The 15,405-nt window shown below is 40.8% G+C and overlaps 1 protein-coding gene across 2 annotated transcripts in view; it reads right to left on the reverse strand.

Moving 5' to 3' along the window:
• ZNF407 (zinc finger protein 407) overlaps window positions 1-15,405 on the reverse strand; it is a 740,003-nt gene that overhangs the window by 420,340 nt on the left and 304,258 nt on the right. For both annotated transcript variants that reach the window (XM_073566596.1, XM_073566602.1), the window contains exon 4: window positions 10,994-11,068. In XM_073566596.1, the coding sequence (XP_073422697.1) occupies window positions 10,994-11,068 (75 nt within the window). The remainder of the gene's footprint in view (window positions 1-10,993; window positions 11,069-15,405) is intronic.

A 15,405-nucleotide genomic window follows, 5' to 3' on the forward strand; every position in this document is an offset into this window, starting at 1 on the left:
CTTTATTGGCACATGCGATACATGTTGGACGGGAAAGTGCGAACAGGAGTGAACAGAAAGCTTACAACGTCCGTTTCGCGCTGAACCAGCGCTTCAATGGGACCCGTTGAAGCGCTGGTTCAGTGCGAAATGGCCTTGTCAGCTTTCTGTTCACACCTGCTCTCACTCCCCCGGCCAACATGTATCGCATGTGCCAAATAAAGCAGCAGAATTTCTTCACAAGCCAAGTGAGTGCGGTCCTTCTTTCCTCTCTTGGATTTTGGATTTTGCTGTGGTCTTCCCAGGACGAGCACCCGTGGCTGCAAGCAAGCCAGCATTATGATAACTGCACACAGCATGGACCCATAGCAGTGCCATCCGCATTTTCTCTTACACATTGTCTTAAAAAAAAACAAATGCAAACTCAATCACTACTGGGACATAGTATACCTTGGACATATCATCCATAATAGTACAGTATGTCTGTAAAGTCATGGTGCACTTTTGACCAGTCACTGGAAATCAACAAAAGATGACAGAAATGTGAAATCTGCTCCAAATAAAAGAAAAACTCTCCCAGTTTAATACCTATTCAGTGCAGTCCGATGTGGGCTCCATTTGTTGCCCTACACACATCCAAAAGATCGTGAAGTTCTTGCCACACACGGGTAAGGACGTCTGGTGTAACAGAGTGAATAACGTCTGTGATTCTCTGTTTTAAGTGATTAATGTCGTTGATACATTCAATGTACACATGTTGCTTCACTTAACCCCAAAAGTAAAAGTCTAAGGGCGTAAGATCTGGGGATGATGGCATACTTTCCTGTGACTGGTCAAAAGTGCACCATGACTTTACGGACACACTGTACGAGGGGCGATCCAAAAGTAATGATAATCGGTTATTTCTATTGCACACAGAAATTAAAATAAAATGTTTTCTTCTCTCTTAGGTGCCCACTAGTCCAGGAAAAAAAAATCACTTAAATAGGCCACGATTCCCGGGAGCTACATTCATTTGAATATGAACTGCCAAGGAGTGAACATCAAAATGGAAAAAAACGAGCTCAGAGCTGTCATCAAATACCTCTGCTTGAAAAAAATGTCTACCAAAGACATACACAGCGACTTGGTGGAAACATTGGGGGACTCTTCTCCTCCATATTCCACAGTTGCATGCTGGGCCAAGGAATTTAAGCTGGGAAGAACATCGACGGAAGATGAACATCGCGAAGGACGCCCATCCACGTCCCTCAATGAAGAAAACGTGAAAAAAGTTGAAGAAGTTGTGTTGGCAGATCGAAGAGTGACGATCAGGCATGTAGCTGAGGTCACAGGGATCTCATATGGCAGTATTCAAAGAATCCTTGCAAAAGAATTGCATATGAGAAAGGTCTCCGCGCGTTGGGTGCCAAAAATGTTAACCGACGAGCAAAAGAAGAAACGAGTTGACATTTCAATAGCAAATCTCGAAAAGTTCCAAGCAGACAAGGAGAATTTTTTGTCACGTTTTTTGACCATGGATGAGACCTGGATCCACCACTTTGATCCCGAAACTAAACAACAATCGATGACATGGAAACGAGCCGACAAACCGACGCCAAAGAAATTCAAAGTGTCAAGCTCAGCAGGGAAGGTTATGGCGTCCTTTTTTGGGACGCTGAAGGAATTATTATGGTGGACTATTTGGAGAAGGGAGCCACTATTACGGGCTCCTACTACGCAGAACAAATAAGAAGATTGCGGGAGGCTATCAAGGAGAAAAGGCGCGGCAAACTGTAGGCTGGAGTGCTGTTTCACCAAGATAACGCACCGGCTCACAAAGCTGCAGTCGCCATGGCTACCATTCAAGAAGCGGGCTTTGAACTGGTGGAACACCCCCCCTATTCGCCAGATGTAGCCCCCCAGTGGCTTCTTTCACTTTCCACGGCTCAAGGAACACCTTCGGGGCAAGAAATTTGACAACAATAGCGACGTGATAACCGCTGTTGGGGAGTTTTTTGAGGGTCAAGATCAAGAATTTTTTTCGAAGGGAATTCTAAGTTTAGAAAAGAGATGGACTAAATGTATAGACTTGTTAGGAGACTATGTAGAAAAATAAAAAAAATTTTTTACTATATTCATTGTGTTTATTATTGATTATCATTACTTTTGGATCGCCCCTCGTATATTGCTGTTGATCTTAAGTTTTGGTGAGAATATGGGCTCTTTGGTAAGGGAGAAATGCTTAAAAGGAGTTTCTGGAACTTATTTTCGTGCAGAACCCAGTGCAGAATACGACCTGCTACCACCTTGTAATGTACTTCATCATCTATTTCCAGAGGGATCGCAGTCACAGGTCTCTTAGTTCTGCAAGAGGGACGTATTCTTTGTAAATGACATGCCAAATCCTTGGAAGCCTTACAACAAAGCATATGGAGTCCATCCAAAACAAATTAACAAAACTCTAATTATATAATTTTGTATTGCCATGATATATCTCCGCTATAAAGTTCATACTTTATGACACTGATCCCCAACCGTTCTAACCTTAAGAGCCACATTCAGCTTTGAGAGAGGTTCACAAACCACATTTAGGTTTAAGAATGAGTAGCAAGCCACATCCTGCTCCCACTCACCTCACAGTAGTGACACACAGAACCACCATTAGTATAATGACGGCCAAAGTGTTTCCACAGAAATCACACAGAGGCAGTATACCAAGATCCAGAGGTTCCCATAATACCTCCATTGAGTATTTGCGAATCATCACTCCCACCACACTGTTGCATCCAGCATGAAGCACCTCTTCTGATAGGATCATCCGGTCTCCAGCTGAGCTTACCATACTTAAATTATCTTCAACCCCCCAAGGCCAGAATACGCACATTCAGATCTTTTCTTCTGTGACGGTCTACCCGCAAAATTCACCATATGGAGAGCTACTTTTCAAAGTTGTTTGATGGACCAGATACTAATGCACCAAGCTGGCAGACAGCCGCGAGCCACACATCATTGGCATGCGAGCCACATGTGGTTCCCGTTACAGAGGTTGGGGACCCCTACTTTAGGGTTTCCAGGCATATAGCATATGTGATAAGGAAAAGTCAACTCTGTCCTCCAAATACAGCTTGTTTAGAAAAAAAAAAGCACTTTACTCACCCTCCCAGGGTCCAAGTGTCTGCTGCTGCTTCCAGTGTCTGTTATTGTCTGCAGTGCTGATGTCACATCAACAGCACTGCAGTCAGTAACTGAGCTCGGCAGCTCCGAGCCGCTTGTGCTGTCAGCTCTAGTAGAGCGGCTGAGCTCAGTTATTGGCTGCAGTGTTATTGGAGAGATATAAGCTCTGCAGACAGCATAAGACACCAGGAGCAGCAGCAGAGATTCAGCCCTGGACTTAGAGAAAGTGGATAAAGTAAAAAAAATGAAAATAAAAAAAATAAACTGCAGCAGATAGAGTAAAAAGGTTTTCCAGAAAAGCCCCTTAAGAAGACAAACATGTTTTTTCATCTTCCAACTTTCAGATCATTCATGATCTGAAGAAGCCTCCTATGGATGAGGCTGCAAATTAGGTATAACAATAGGATGAAAATAGACAATTGTATTTTTATCATGAAATTAAAAGGGTCTATCTTATTTTCTTAAAGCTACTTGCATTTGACATTAAACAAAGCAGCACACATTGAAGAAGAAAAAACTTTAGGTTATACTGTATGTCAACTGCAATCCTAATTATAGGGAGCTACAGACGGTCCTTCTTGTGAATGTCGCCTTAATTTCAAGGAAAATGAGACTATATAGCTAGTTAAAAAAAAATATAAAATCAAGGATTGACTTTAACATCTATGAACTGAAGAGTACGCTAAATGATAATATTCACTCTCTTTAAGGTGCCCTTATAATTTAAAAAGCTGTCCATCATCAAGCCTATGTGGGATTACCTGAAGAGACTGGAGGACTATTGCTAGTCTTCATTCACAGAAGATCTGTGGATATTTCTCCAAGATGTTTGGCACAACCTCCCTCAAATACTGCATGCAAGTGTACCTAAAAGAAGTGATGCGATTTTGAAAGCAGAAGGTGGTCAAACCAAATATTGATGGATTTCTCTTTTGTTCTTTCACTTTCCTATTTTGCAACCTAATAAAAAAAATTAATTTACACTTCCATTGTTTAATGCATTGTACCAATAGAGCATTTTTCCCACAGCTGCCTAAAAGATTTACACATTGCTGTATATAAAATTAATCAAACGGAAAATGGGTTTGGTACCCTGTCCCCAGGAAAAAACAATAAAGGGAATCTGTTAGTAGGATCATCCCTCCTATGCCATTTATATGAGCTTGTAGATCATAGGAAGCTGAAAAAAATGATAAAAACGATACATTAATATCTGCGATCTGATGTCTTATTCCAGAGAAATCCACGGTTTAACACAGCAGAACTAACACAGTACAGCAGAGCTAATACAGTACGGCAGAAGTGAATTTTGTCTCATTACAAATATTTGGAGAAATTGTCCTCTCATAGTGCAGAGCTGTGTTTATAACCAGCACAGTAGCGTATAGTTGGACCTTATCTAATTTCAAACATACTTGAAGTGAGGTCAGCTCTGCTGTACTGCTCCCTCCAGCAATATTGGCTGCCTGTAAGATGGAAGCTGTAACACTGTGAGAGAACACCTGCAGTGCAGATGTGTTAGTGCAACAGATGTGAACGTTTTCTCATTACAGTGTTGCAGCTCTGCTTTGCTAATTCTGATCTCACTGCAGAGCGGTCTGTGATTATGAGAGTAAAGGCCCCGTCACACTAAGCGATATCGCTAGCATATTGCTAAAGCGTCACCGATTTTGTGACGCAGCAGCGATATTGCTAGCGATATCGCTATGTGTGATACTTACCTCTGACCGGCTCCCCCTGCTGGCTATCGCTGTTCGCGTGAGAACGTCCTGGGCAGTTTCTTGTCGACCGCTTCCTGCTGGGCTTCCTGCTGGCGCAGAAAGAAGAGGAGGGGGATAGAGGAAGACGCAGCTAGAGTTGTCACCGCACAGGCATACTACACAGGAGGAGGTGGCGGCCAGACACAGGACAGAGGCATGATGGACGGATGGTAGGCGGCTGATACAGGGAGACACCATAACTATGGGACGCATTACAAATATGAGCACCTATTTATAAGAGTCAATATTTCTGCGTTACTAGGGGTCAGACACAGAAGAGCCACCTTCACAGAATACAGCCTTAGCGCTGCTGAAGGTGGCTCTTTTACTTAAAAACACCCTGGGGGGGTGACAGTTTCCCTTTAGAGTATGCAAAGCCCTATTGGTATTTAAATGGATCATTGACTTCTAGGTCACTAAAGTTTTTCTTTAATTTAAAATTAGACCCAAACGACCAAGTAATGCTGTTATTTAAGATTCCTTAAAAGTAATTGTGCTAAATGTGCTCCATTATTGAAGGCAGAAATCAAGTTGAAAGTCGGTGGCGTACTTCTGGCAGATGGCAGTGGTGGCTTCCTGACACAGATGAGTTAACTTTCTACCATTGGAAAAACACTGAGCAGTTGCTGATATATTCAGTTTCAGCACAATCTGCCTTTCTGGCACACATCTCGCTATCGTCTGAAAGTACTCATCACAATTGTTTGATACCAATCTTGTGAATTGCAACATGAGTGATGTACTTATCAGGGCATCATAAAAAATAGAGCAATATTAAAAGGAAATATGGAAAGTAGGTGAGAAGAGATGCAGCCTTCCTATACGCCTGGAATGTTCTAGAAACAAGTTGTTTTTGTTTGCTGTGCTGTCAGTATCTTTGCCATCAGATATAATATGCTGCTCTGACTTCAAATGTAAGAACTTCTTTCATTTTTGTTTTTTTTGATGATAGTCATGCTGACAACTTTTTTTGGTCCATCAAACTCAGCAGTACAATTACATGAATTTGCTTTTAATAAATTACCATTTTTGCATATATCAGTCAAAGTACCACGTCTAAATAGTAGCAAAGTAAATGCATTATTAATTTAATTGCCACAACCTATTTAGCTGGCTTCTATCATAATTTGCTGTAACATGCATCCTATCAGAGAACAGAGGCAAGTGTAAAGCGCACAAAATAAACCGATTACATTGTCCTGGAGAGATTACAATGTAGCAAGCTTGCACTATTCCAGCCACTACATTAATGTTTTAAGCAGGTAAGAAAAAAAATAACTCAATTTGCAGAAAAATGAATGTTCGCTTTGCTGATAAAGAAATTTTCAACTTTACAACTATATAAATAAAAGGGTCAGAGCACCTTATTTGCTTGGGAATCAGGCACAACAGCCGCTAGGGGCTAAGCAACAATAGGCCCCCGAGATACCGGCAGGACATCTGGTGTGTATGTGTATGGAGACAGATGTCAGGGGAAGTAGGAAAGGACAGTTACAACTCAAACGCCCGACTCTGTTGTTCTCCTAGGACAAGGGTGGCTAAACTATGGCGCGCATGCCAGAGGAAGCACGCAGAGCCCTCTCTGTGTGCACACACGCCGCTCCCTGCTCTTGCTCAAATGTATTCACGTCTAAAAGACACAAAGACATTTGAACACTGCTGTGATGGGACTGGGGCAGAGGAGCGCCTGTCGGCCCCTAGCCCGAGGTGCAGCAGTGTGATGACATCATCACGTTACTGACCTCATCACACTGCTGCCTGCACCGTGGCTGCAGAGAAGTAGCAGAGACAGCACGGGCACTGGAAAGAGCTGCAGAAGGAGCTGAACAGTGAGTCAGTGTGTGGGGATGGAGCTCTGATTCAATCAGAGGGACAGTGTATATACAGCTCTGGCAAAAATTAAGAGACCACCACATCAAATCCCTGTCATGGGCAGCCCATTCTCCAGACCTGAACCCCACTGAATCTGGAATGTAATCAAGAGGATGATTGATAGTAACAAGCCATCAAACAAAGAAGAACTATTTAAATTTTTGTGCCAGAAGCAGTGTGCCAAGACGCATGAAAGCTGTTTTTAAAAATCCCGGTTATTCCACAAAATATTGATTTCTGAACTCTTCCTGAGTTAAAACATTAGTATTGTTGTTTCTAAATGATTATGAACTTGTTTTATTTGCATTATTTGAGGTCTGAAAGCACGGTTTTTTGTTTTTTTTTAATTTTGACCATTTTTCATTGTCAGAAAAAAAATACAAAATTTATTACTTGGAAATTCGGAGACATGTTGTCAGAACTCAGCCTCGGGTTAAATGTGTTGGCACTTTGTAATAAATAAGTGGGTTTTGGGTTGCCGTTTGGGCACTCTGTCTCTAAAAAGTTCACCACCACTGTCCTAGGAGATAAACATCTACCCAACATGTCTATCACTGACCTATTTCACACTTACAACAGAAAAAGCATGAAATCTTGGTCAAGTTAACTGTTCATGTAGATTTCAATGGTTCAAAAGGGTATGTTCTCGAGCACCAAAGGAAAGCAACTAAAACTTAGCCTTTAATGAAATAGGATAAAAAATAGCAGAATGTGCACATATTAAATCACCCATAATGCTGAGATGTTTTGGGTAGAAAAAACACTAATTTCTAATTCTAAGTTTAAATAATAGAAAAGAAAGTGGTTGGAGCTGCGGCTCCTTTCTCCCTACCTCTTGATTACTGATACTTCTGAAGTCAGGGCCCAGGGCTCAAGTCTCATCATAAGAACCTCATGTGAGCCAAGGGAATGCGAATGCCGACACTGCTGGACCGGCGCCGGCACCGGAGGGGAGTAGAAGTTTTTGTATTTTAACAAACATGGTAAATGTAAAGGGGTTGTCCTAGTAGTGGACAACCCCGTTATCATGGTATAGCTACCCAAAACGCGTAAGCATGAGGTTTTTTTTTTTTTAAAACATTTTTTAACATGTGTCCATTCTGCTAATTATTTATCCCATGTAAATAAAGGCCAAGTATTAACTACTTTTCATTGGTGCTGGAAAACATCTCCTTTTGGACCATTGACAGCTATTTGACTTGATTATCAGAAACTAGTGTTTCTAGGAACGCTCATTTCCGTATAATTGTACAGTGTAAACATGCTGCCGATAACTCACCAAACGATCAAAATGCTTGTTCATGAGGTGAAATTATCTTTTGGTTTGCTTAATAAATGATCGTTCTTGGTAGCACACTGTCCTCTGTAACCAGAACCTGTGCTGCCGAGAACAATGGCAGTCAATGGACATTGAACCATCAATTACTGGTCTTTCTATTTTCATGTTAATTGCCTGCCTAAGTAATGGAGGATCGGGCTGGTCATGTAAAGGTGTTGCTAGACTTTCCTTCGAAAGAGCTACATGTGTACATAAATAATTTTAGAGGTAAAATCCTACCGTCCGAGTCCCATCCTCAACTGAGATGTGAACGTCACATACTGATTACATTTTATGATAGAAGCAATAGTTAAAAAAAAAAAAAAAAATAATACAGTGCTGTGCAAATTAATTGGAACAAAGCATTTTTTTTTTTTAAGTAAAACTGTAAGTTGGTTACCAGTCAGTGATTCAAACCAGTTTTAACTGCTTTGTACAGGTGTGAGTGCCTGTTCAAAGCAGTTAAAACTGGTTTGAATCACTGATTGGTAACCAGCTTACGATTTTACTTAAAAAAATATGCTTTGTTCCAATTAATTTGCACAGCACTGTAATAATAATAGTGTAGATCATATGCCAAATAAAAGGAAAAAAGAGATTTAAACAAAATGGCAAACCATAAACCTTCCAGGTCTTGGTGAAATGGGACTTCATGGTTACTTGTTACACCCATGATTGGCAGACTCACGCACATGGGGCAAGAGAAGGGGAAACTCCTGCCTGTTTGAGAAGTTCAATGTTCACTTTCAACCACCAGCATGCCTACTAAAGAAAATTATGGGAAACATTCACGCTATAAGGATGGCATTTCTCGCTTGTTTTATAAGTACAGTGAAATGCAATCAATAGGACCTGGCAGTATAATTTCGCTACTAGGCTCTTCATCTTAAAAAAATACATAAGTTTTAAAAAAAAAATAAAATCAACCTAAATAATGAGAATGAACACAAAGCACCATGGCATATGCAAATGTTTCAATAATTGAAAAAAGATAAAGGAGTAAACAATACTCTGTACACACTGATACATTGGTACATGTATGAGTGACACAACATTGAAGCACCACTCCATTCTCTTATTTTGGCACTGCAGAAGAAATGCTAGTCTAAGGGGGTCAGATTCCTTGTAGGAATGCTCGGACCTGACACCCATAATGTGGTGGTGCACCATCTTGCTGGAAAAACTCAGGGAGCATGCAATCTTCAGTGCATAAAGAGGGCAACACATCATCATGTAGCAATTTCAGATATCCAGTAGCATTGAGGTTTCCATTGATGAAAAATGGCCCCACTATCTTTGTACCCCACATACCACACCATACCATCAATTATGGGTGTCAGGTCCGAGCATTCCTACATGAACAGTTTCCTGGAAAGTGGATTGGTTGTCGTGGGCCAGATGAATGGCCACCAAGGTCTCCCGATCTGACACGCTTAGATTTTTATCTTTGGGGGTCATCTGAAGGCAACTGTCTATGCTGTGAAGATACGAGATGTGCAGCATCTGAAACAACAGATACTGGAAGTCTGTGCTAGCATTTCTTCTGCGGTGTTGCTATTAGTGTGTCAAGAGTGGGAGAAGAGGGTTGCATTGACAATCCAACACAATGGGCAGCACTTTTAACACATTTTATAAGTGGTCATAAACTTGTAAATAACTCATGAAAGAATAAAGTTACATTAAAACCAATCATGCCATTGTTTTTCTTGTGAAATTCTCAATAAGTCTGATGTGTCACATGACCCTCTTCCCATTGAAAAAAATAAAGTTGGATCCAAAATGGCCGACTTCAAAATGGCCACCATGGTCACCACCCATCTTGAAAAGTTTTTCCCCTCCCTTATTCTAATGTGCCACAAACAGCTGATATCACTAACCATTCCCATTTTATTTAGGTGTATCCATATAAATGGTGCACCCTATACTTACCAGATGCCGTCTTCAGATGGCACCGCTCGGTTCTGAGCTACAGTCTTGTGACAACAGCTCCTGACTGACCGGAAGTCAGAGGCAACAGTAACAAGCTCTTAATGTAAGTCTATGAGATCCTTGATCTGGCCTCGTTCTGGCTCTCATAGATTCACATTGAGTTGTGATTTCTGGCTCTGTCAACAAACACTGGAACCTGCAGAAGACTACTGATAAAAGTGGTAGAATGCACCTGGTAAGTATAAGAGTATGTGCACACATTACATATTTGGTGCTGAAATTTTTGAACTATTTCTGCATCTCTTGACAGGAAAAACTCTGTATAAAATTAGACGTGTTTTTCCCGCGTTTCTGATGCATTTTTTTAAATGTGTTTTTGGTGCAGATTTTTCACACCAGTTTTGTGCGAGAAAGTGGGCCCCCTTCTCTATCCCAGTTGATGTATAGACTAAAAAATAAGCCAGTTAGCGAGGACCTTCACACACAGCACCTGACATGCCAAAAAAAAACTACTTTCTTTTTAGGACCATAAGGAAGTTGTCAGAAATTGGGTTTGGCACTGACCACTTCAGATTGGACAACCACCCTCAATACAACTACAATAATGAGTTGTGCATATATTTATTCCAAGATGACAACCATTTAATAAAAACCTTTAAAATTTGGAATGCATAGTAACATTTCTTTAATCCGAATTACAACTGCTCCTGACACAGAACTGCAACGATCTGAATGAGAAGACTGCTGGCAGAGATAACCTTTTAGGAGACACCTCGGACTGAAGAAAAACCTTCATGACAGCAGCAACTGGTTTTTCTTACCATACCATCTTGTTTAGTAATCTTTCTGGAACATCATTTATTACTAGAGATGTATCACAGAGCATTATAATAATCTGGTAGATTAAACGAATACTTTAGAAGACTTATGAATTCAGTGGAGGACTATATCACTAACAGTCCTGCACTGGGGTAATTACCTTTCCTTTGGTGTTCCAACTCCATGCTTCCCCAGTAAATGAGTATTCAGATGCTTTCTCATAACAAAAGCCACCCTGAAACAAAAAGAAACAAATGACATTTAAACCATGTATGAAAAAAAAATATTTTCTACCAAATATTGAAGACAAAATATTCTAGGAATGTTTTTGGGGTTATCCAAGATATTATTACGTAGACTTGCAGAAGGAAAAACATCACCGCTAGGAAGCTTGTGACAGCTGCAGCCACTCACACTGGGCTTAGTTACAGTAGTCAAGTAATTGCTGGATCCTATGTCATAACTGCAGGTCCATTAAAGGATTAATCTCATAACATATTGATGACTTCTCCTACAATATAGATCATCAATATCAGTTTATTGGGATCCGACACCCCTCCTCTGAAGGGCAGATATCTACTCTGGCCGTGGAGGTACAGAATGTTCAGAGCTAAACCATTGCCGTATGTTATTAGTGGCCGCTCCCAAGTAACTGCACCTCATTTCCCATTCACTTATCTCATTCTAATTGCTTATATAATGCTGGGAAAATTCCACAGCGCTTAACAGACCTCATCATCACTGTCCCCATTGGGGCTCACAATCTAATATTCCCTATCAATATGTCTTTGCGTTTATGGGGGAAACCCACAAAAACACAGAGAGAACGTATAAGCTTCTTGAAGCTGTTGCCCTTATGATAAGATCCCAGGGCACCAGAGCCGCAAGAGTACAGTGCTAACCACTGAGCCACTGTGCTGCACTTCTAAAGGAGATGAGGTCCGGTAACTGCTAACAGCCAATAAACAGGCTGAGCACTGTACATCCAGTCGACACTGAAGCGGATATCAGCTGTTCGGTGGGGGTGCCGAATGTTAGGCCGCATCCCACTGATAAGTCATCGGTAGGTTAGTCCTGGACAAGCCCTTTAAATAGATGACTATTGCTAATTTTTTCTAAACACATTTTCTGCCCTTCTCTGGTTTTAAACCCCTGACCCTAGTGGGAAGACCCCAGTGACTGTGACTGATTACCTTCATTATACTATGCCTTTTTTCTGCTATAACATTAATTTGCTGTCTTAAATAAATCAAGTAATTTACAGTAAAACAGTTGAAGATTTTTATTTTAGCAGATATACTATATTTTTTTGTCTTCAGTTTTTAATTGCAGAACACATCACAAACATTTTCAACACAGACTTAAAAAAAAATAAAATAAAAAAAAGATAAAACAAATGTCGGTAGAAATGTGATGGTGGCCGGGGTCTAACAGAAGAGGAGAAAGGCTTTAATTCACTGTATGGCGTCTGTAGTGTTACGAGCGGAGATTTTAATTATGTTGCAAGATGATGGAGGCTGACAATTTAGATATGCTACATACGCAAGAGAAAAATCCAAATTGCTCACTTGATAAGCAAATGTTTCTGTTACAACTTCCAGTGTGAAAAGGACTCGCAAACATTTCTGTTAATTATGTATTACAGCTGTCCTTCATAAACTTAATTACTAATTGCTGAAAGGCAATGGGTTTCCATTTGCATATGTACACGAAAGGCATGAAATATGCAGAAATATAATTTTAATTAGCATGCAATGATATGAAGGGATACAAATCAAACTGGCATGTTAGAAGATTTTTAACATTAAACACTGAATTCATCTGGACACTTCGCATATAATGGACACAGATGAATTATGTGATGAAGACAGCATTCAATTTAAGGCCATGGCTTTACCAGTATAATGCCAAAACGCTTCCTCCTTGCCAGAAAAATATTTACTCTCAATGGGGAAAAAAAAACAAAAAACAAACCCTAACTAGAAGCATAAAGTAGTTATAGCCAATGCTAGTAGCAAACACTGGAGATGTATTAGCTCGACAAACCAGCATCAGTAAGGAAATGTATTGCCCATTATTATTCTTTTCTTACATTTCTTTTTTTAATCAATAAACTTTTATTGAACGCCTAATAACATCATTTACAGCTGAATAATCATCTTACATGTCATCATACAGTACATGTAGAGGAATAGTACAATATGTGAACCAATTGTTCATTCAATGTCATTAAAATAACCCCCATATACCGTATTTTTCGGACAATAAGACACACCACTAATTTTCATGAGAAAAATGGGGAAAAATTTTTAATGTCCGAATTCAGGTAACCGGGGAGAGGGGGACTGCAGTGGCAGAACAGGGTCACAGGAGGTGTTTGGAGGTGTGAGCCTGCGGGGTGATGCTGGGCGTCCAAGGCTGGTAAAAGGGGGTGTTTGGCTGTACTCGGCGGTGCGGGGGCTCCAACAACATTTTGTGAAGCCCTAGAGACGGTGCACACGCGCATTGGGTCATCTCTCCGTGCACTTCCAACAGCGCTATCATAGTGACCCACATGCATTCCACCATGTGGTCCACTGAGCGCATGTCAGGAAGTGGATGTTTAGGTGACAGAAAAGTATAACCTGTGGGTGCGCCGTAGAGTCTTAAGGTGAACTTGTTAATAAGTGCGGCTTTCCTATTGGTCCTTCATTATATAAAAACACCTCTCTAACTCTTTGGGTCACGCCCCCGGAAGAAGTAAACGAGCGAACGCACGTCGGGGTGCGTGATCACCTTGTAATTATTGTAAGTATCCTTTTGCACTGATTCTTAATGATTCCTATGTGACTTACAACTTTTTTGGAATACTTTCCTGGGTATCAGAGACGGAGAAGGGACATTGTAACCAGAGATTACATATAATTATATGAGGCACATATGGTAATATATTATTAATGCCTTGGGCATAATATAAGAAAATACCTATTGTTACTCTAGTTTGACATGATGTAGTAATTCCTTCCCGGTAGCTATTATGTGCAATATTTATTTCACATTATTGTTGTTTTGATTTGTGGTGGTTAATGTCTCCTTGCGGTATGTTTATTGTACCTATGGAAAAGTAGCTATTTTTATGGATTTTACTATCGGTCTAAATAAATTGATTTTTGCATTGATGTATGGTTCTCTTCTTGTTGGTGACAGTTAAATTACTGCCTCCATTGTTTTGTGAACATTTTGTGAAAGCCCGGATCTCCCTGCACTTCCATGGTTTCAATGCGGTGGACTCTGGGAAAATGACCTCCGGAGGCGGCGCATGCACAGATATCGATCTCTGAAGACAAGATCTCGGTGCAGAGATCTCAATCTGTGCATGCACTGCCTCCAGCATCCATTTTCCCAGAGTCCACAACATAGAAACCATAAAAGTGTCAGCAGCGCCCCTGCACTGCTGAACACCCCCTCCTACCAGCTTGGGACTCACAGCATCGCACCTCCGAAAACCCTTTCCTACCAGCCCAGGGTCGGTGGTATTACCCGACTTTTGCCGCCACTGACGCCCTTCCACCAGTAAGATACAAATAAAACTGAAAGAGGCTCGCCTGTTCCCCCCCAAAAAAAAATTGGGGGGAAAAGTGTGTCTTATAGTTCAAAAACAAGGTCGTTCTCCCCTTCCCAATCTAGAACTAACCTCCATCCTCCCCCACAGTGTGCATTACAAGAAAACCACACCCATACTCAAATAGGGGTTACTCTTAGACAATTAGTCAAGTAAATCATCTTACTACCCAGACAGGTGGTAATCATAATTTCCAGGATCAGTAAATTAAATAAGACATCTCTAGCCAGCTCCTCAAAAACCAAAGCTGCGCTCCTAATACTGTTTCCTCATACTTTACCAAATTTACCAACCGTCCACCTCTTGATAAAACCACTTTTTCCCCATGTATGATAGTAGAGATGAGAGATTGGGCCACTTCTACATAGGGAGGTCTGGTTGTCAGCCAGTGTGTGTTTATAGATTTTCTAGTCTGGTAAGAGTATTTAAGCAATAGCTAACTGTACCTGGGGAGATCCTCCTACTTCCACTGTCACTCTTAACACACAGGTTTTCAAACTAAACGTGGTTTGAACAATAAAAAATTGAATTATTAATCTACCAACCCCCTTCCCTCCCACATCCCTACTAGTCTCGGGCATGACCAAAACATGTGATTCAGGTCCGCATTTTCTTCCATGCAATGCAGACAACAGTCATCCATCTTTAGGCCCATTCTATACAATACCTTGGGGTCCTTTAAACTTTATGAACTAGTTGAGACCTTCTTTGCATTGTTATTGAATGCAACCCTGGAGATTCCAGCATCTCTTCCCCTTCCTCTGTAGAAATGTTACCCACATACTCCTCCAACTTACTCCAAACTTGCGCCATTGGGTCACCCAAAATCTTTACCAACAATGAGTTGTAAACCAGACAGATGATTCTATTCATGCCTGTCCTACAAAGTCTAAGTCCATTAGAGGATACAGAAACATCAAAGATGTGAAATTAAAGAAGCACCCTCATCAAAGTTTATATCCTCTTAATAT

The sequence above is a fragment of the Dendrobates tinctorius genome, unplaced genomic scaffold (assembly GCF_039654945.1).
Source record: "Dendrobates tinctorius isolate UK_male_01 unplaced genomic scaffold, ASM3965494v1 ptg000004l, whole genome shotgun sequence".
Classification (NCBI taxonomy): Eukaryota; Metazoa; Chordata; class Amphibia; order Anura; family Dendrobatidae; genus Dendrobates; species Dendrobates tinctorius.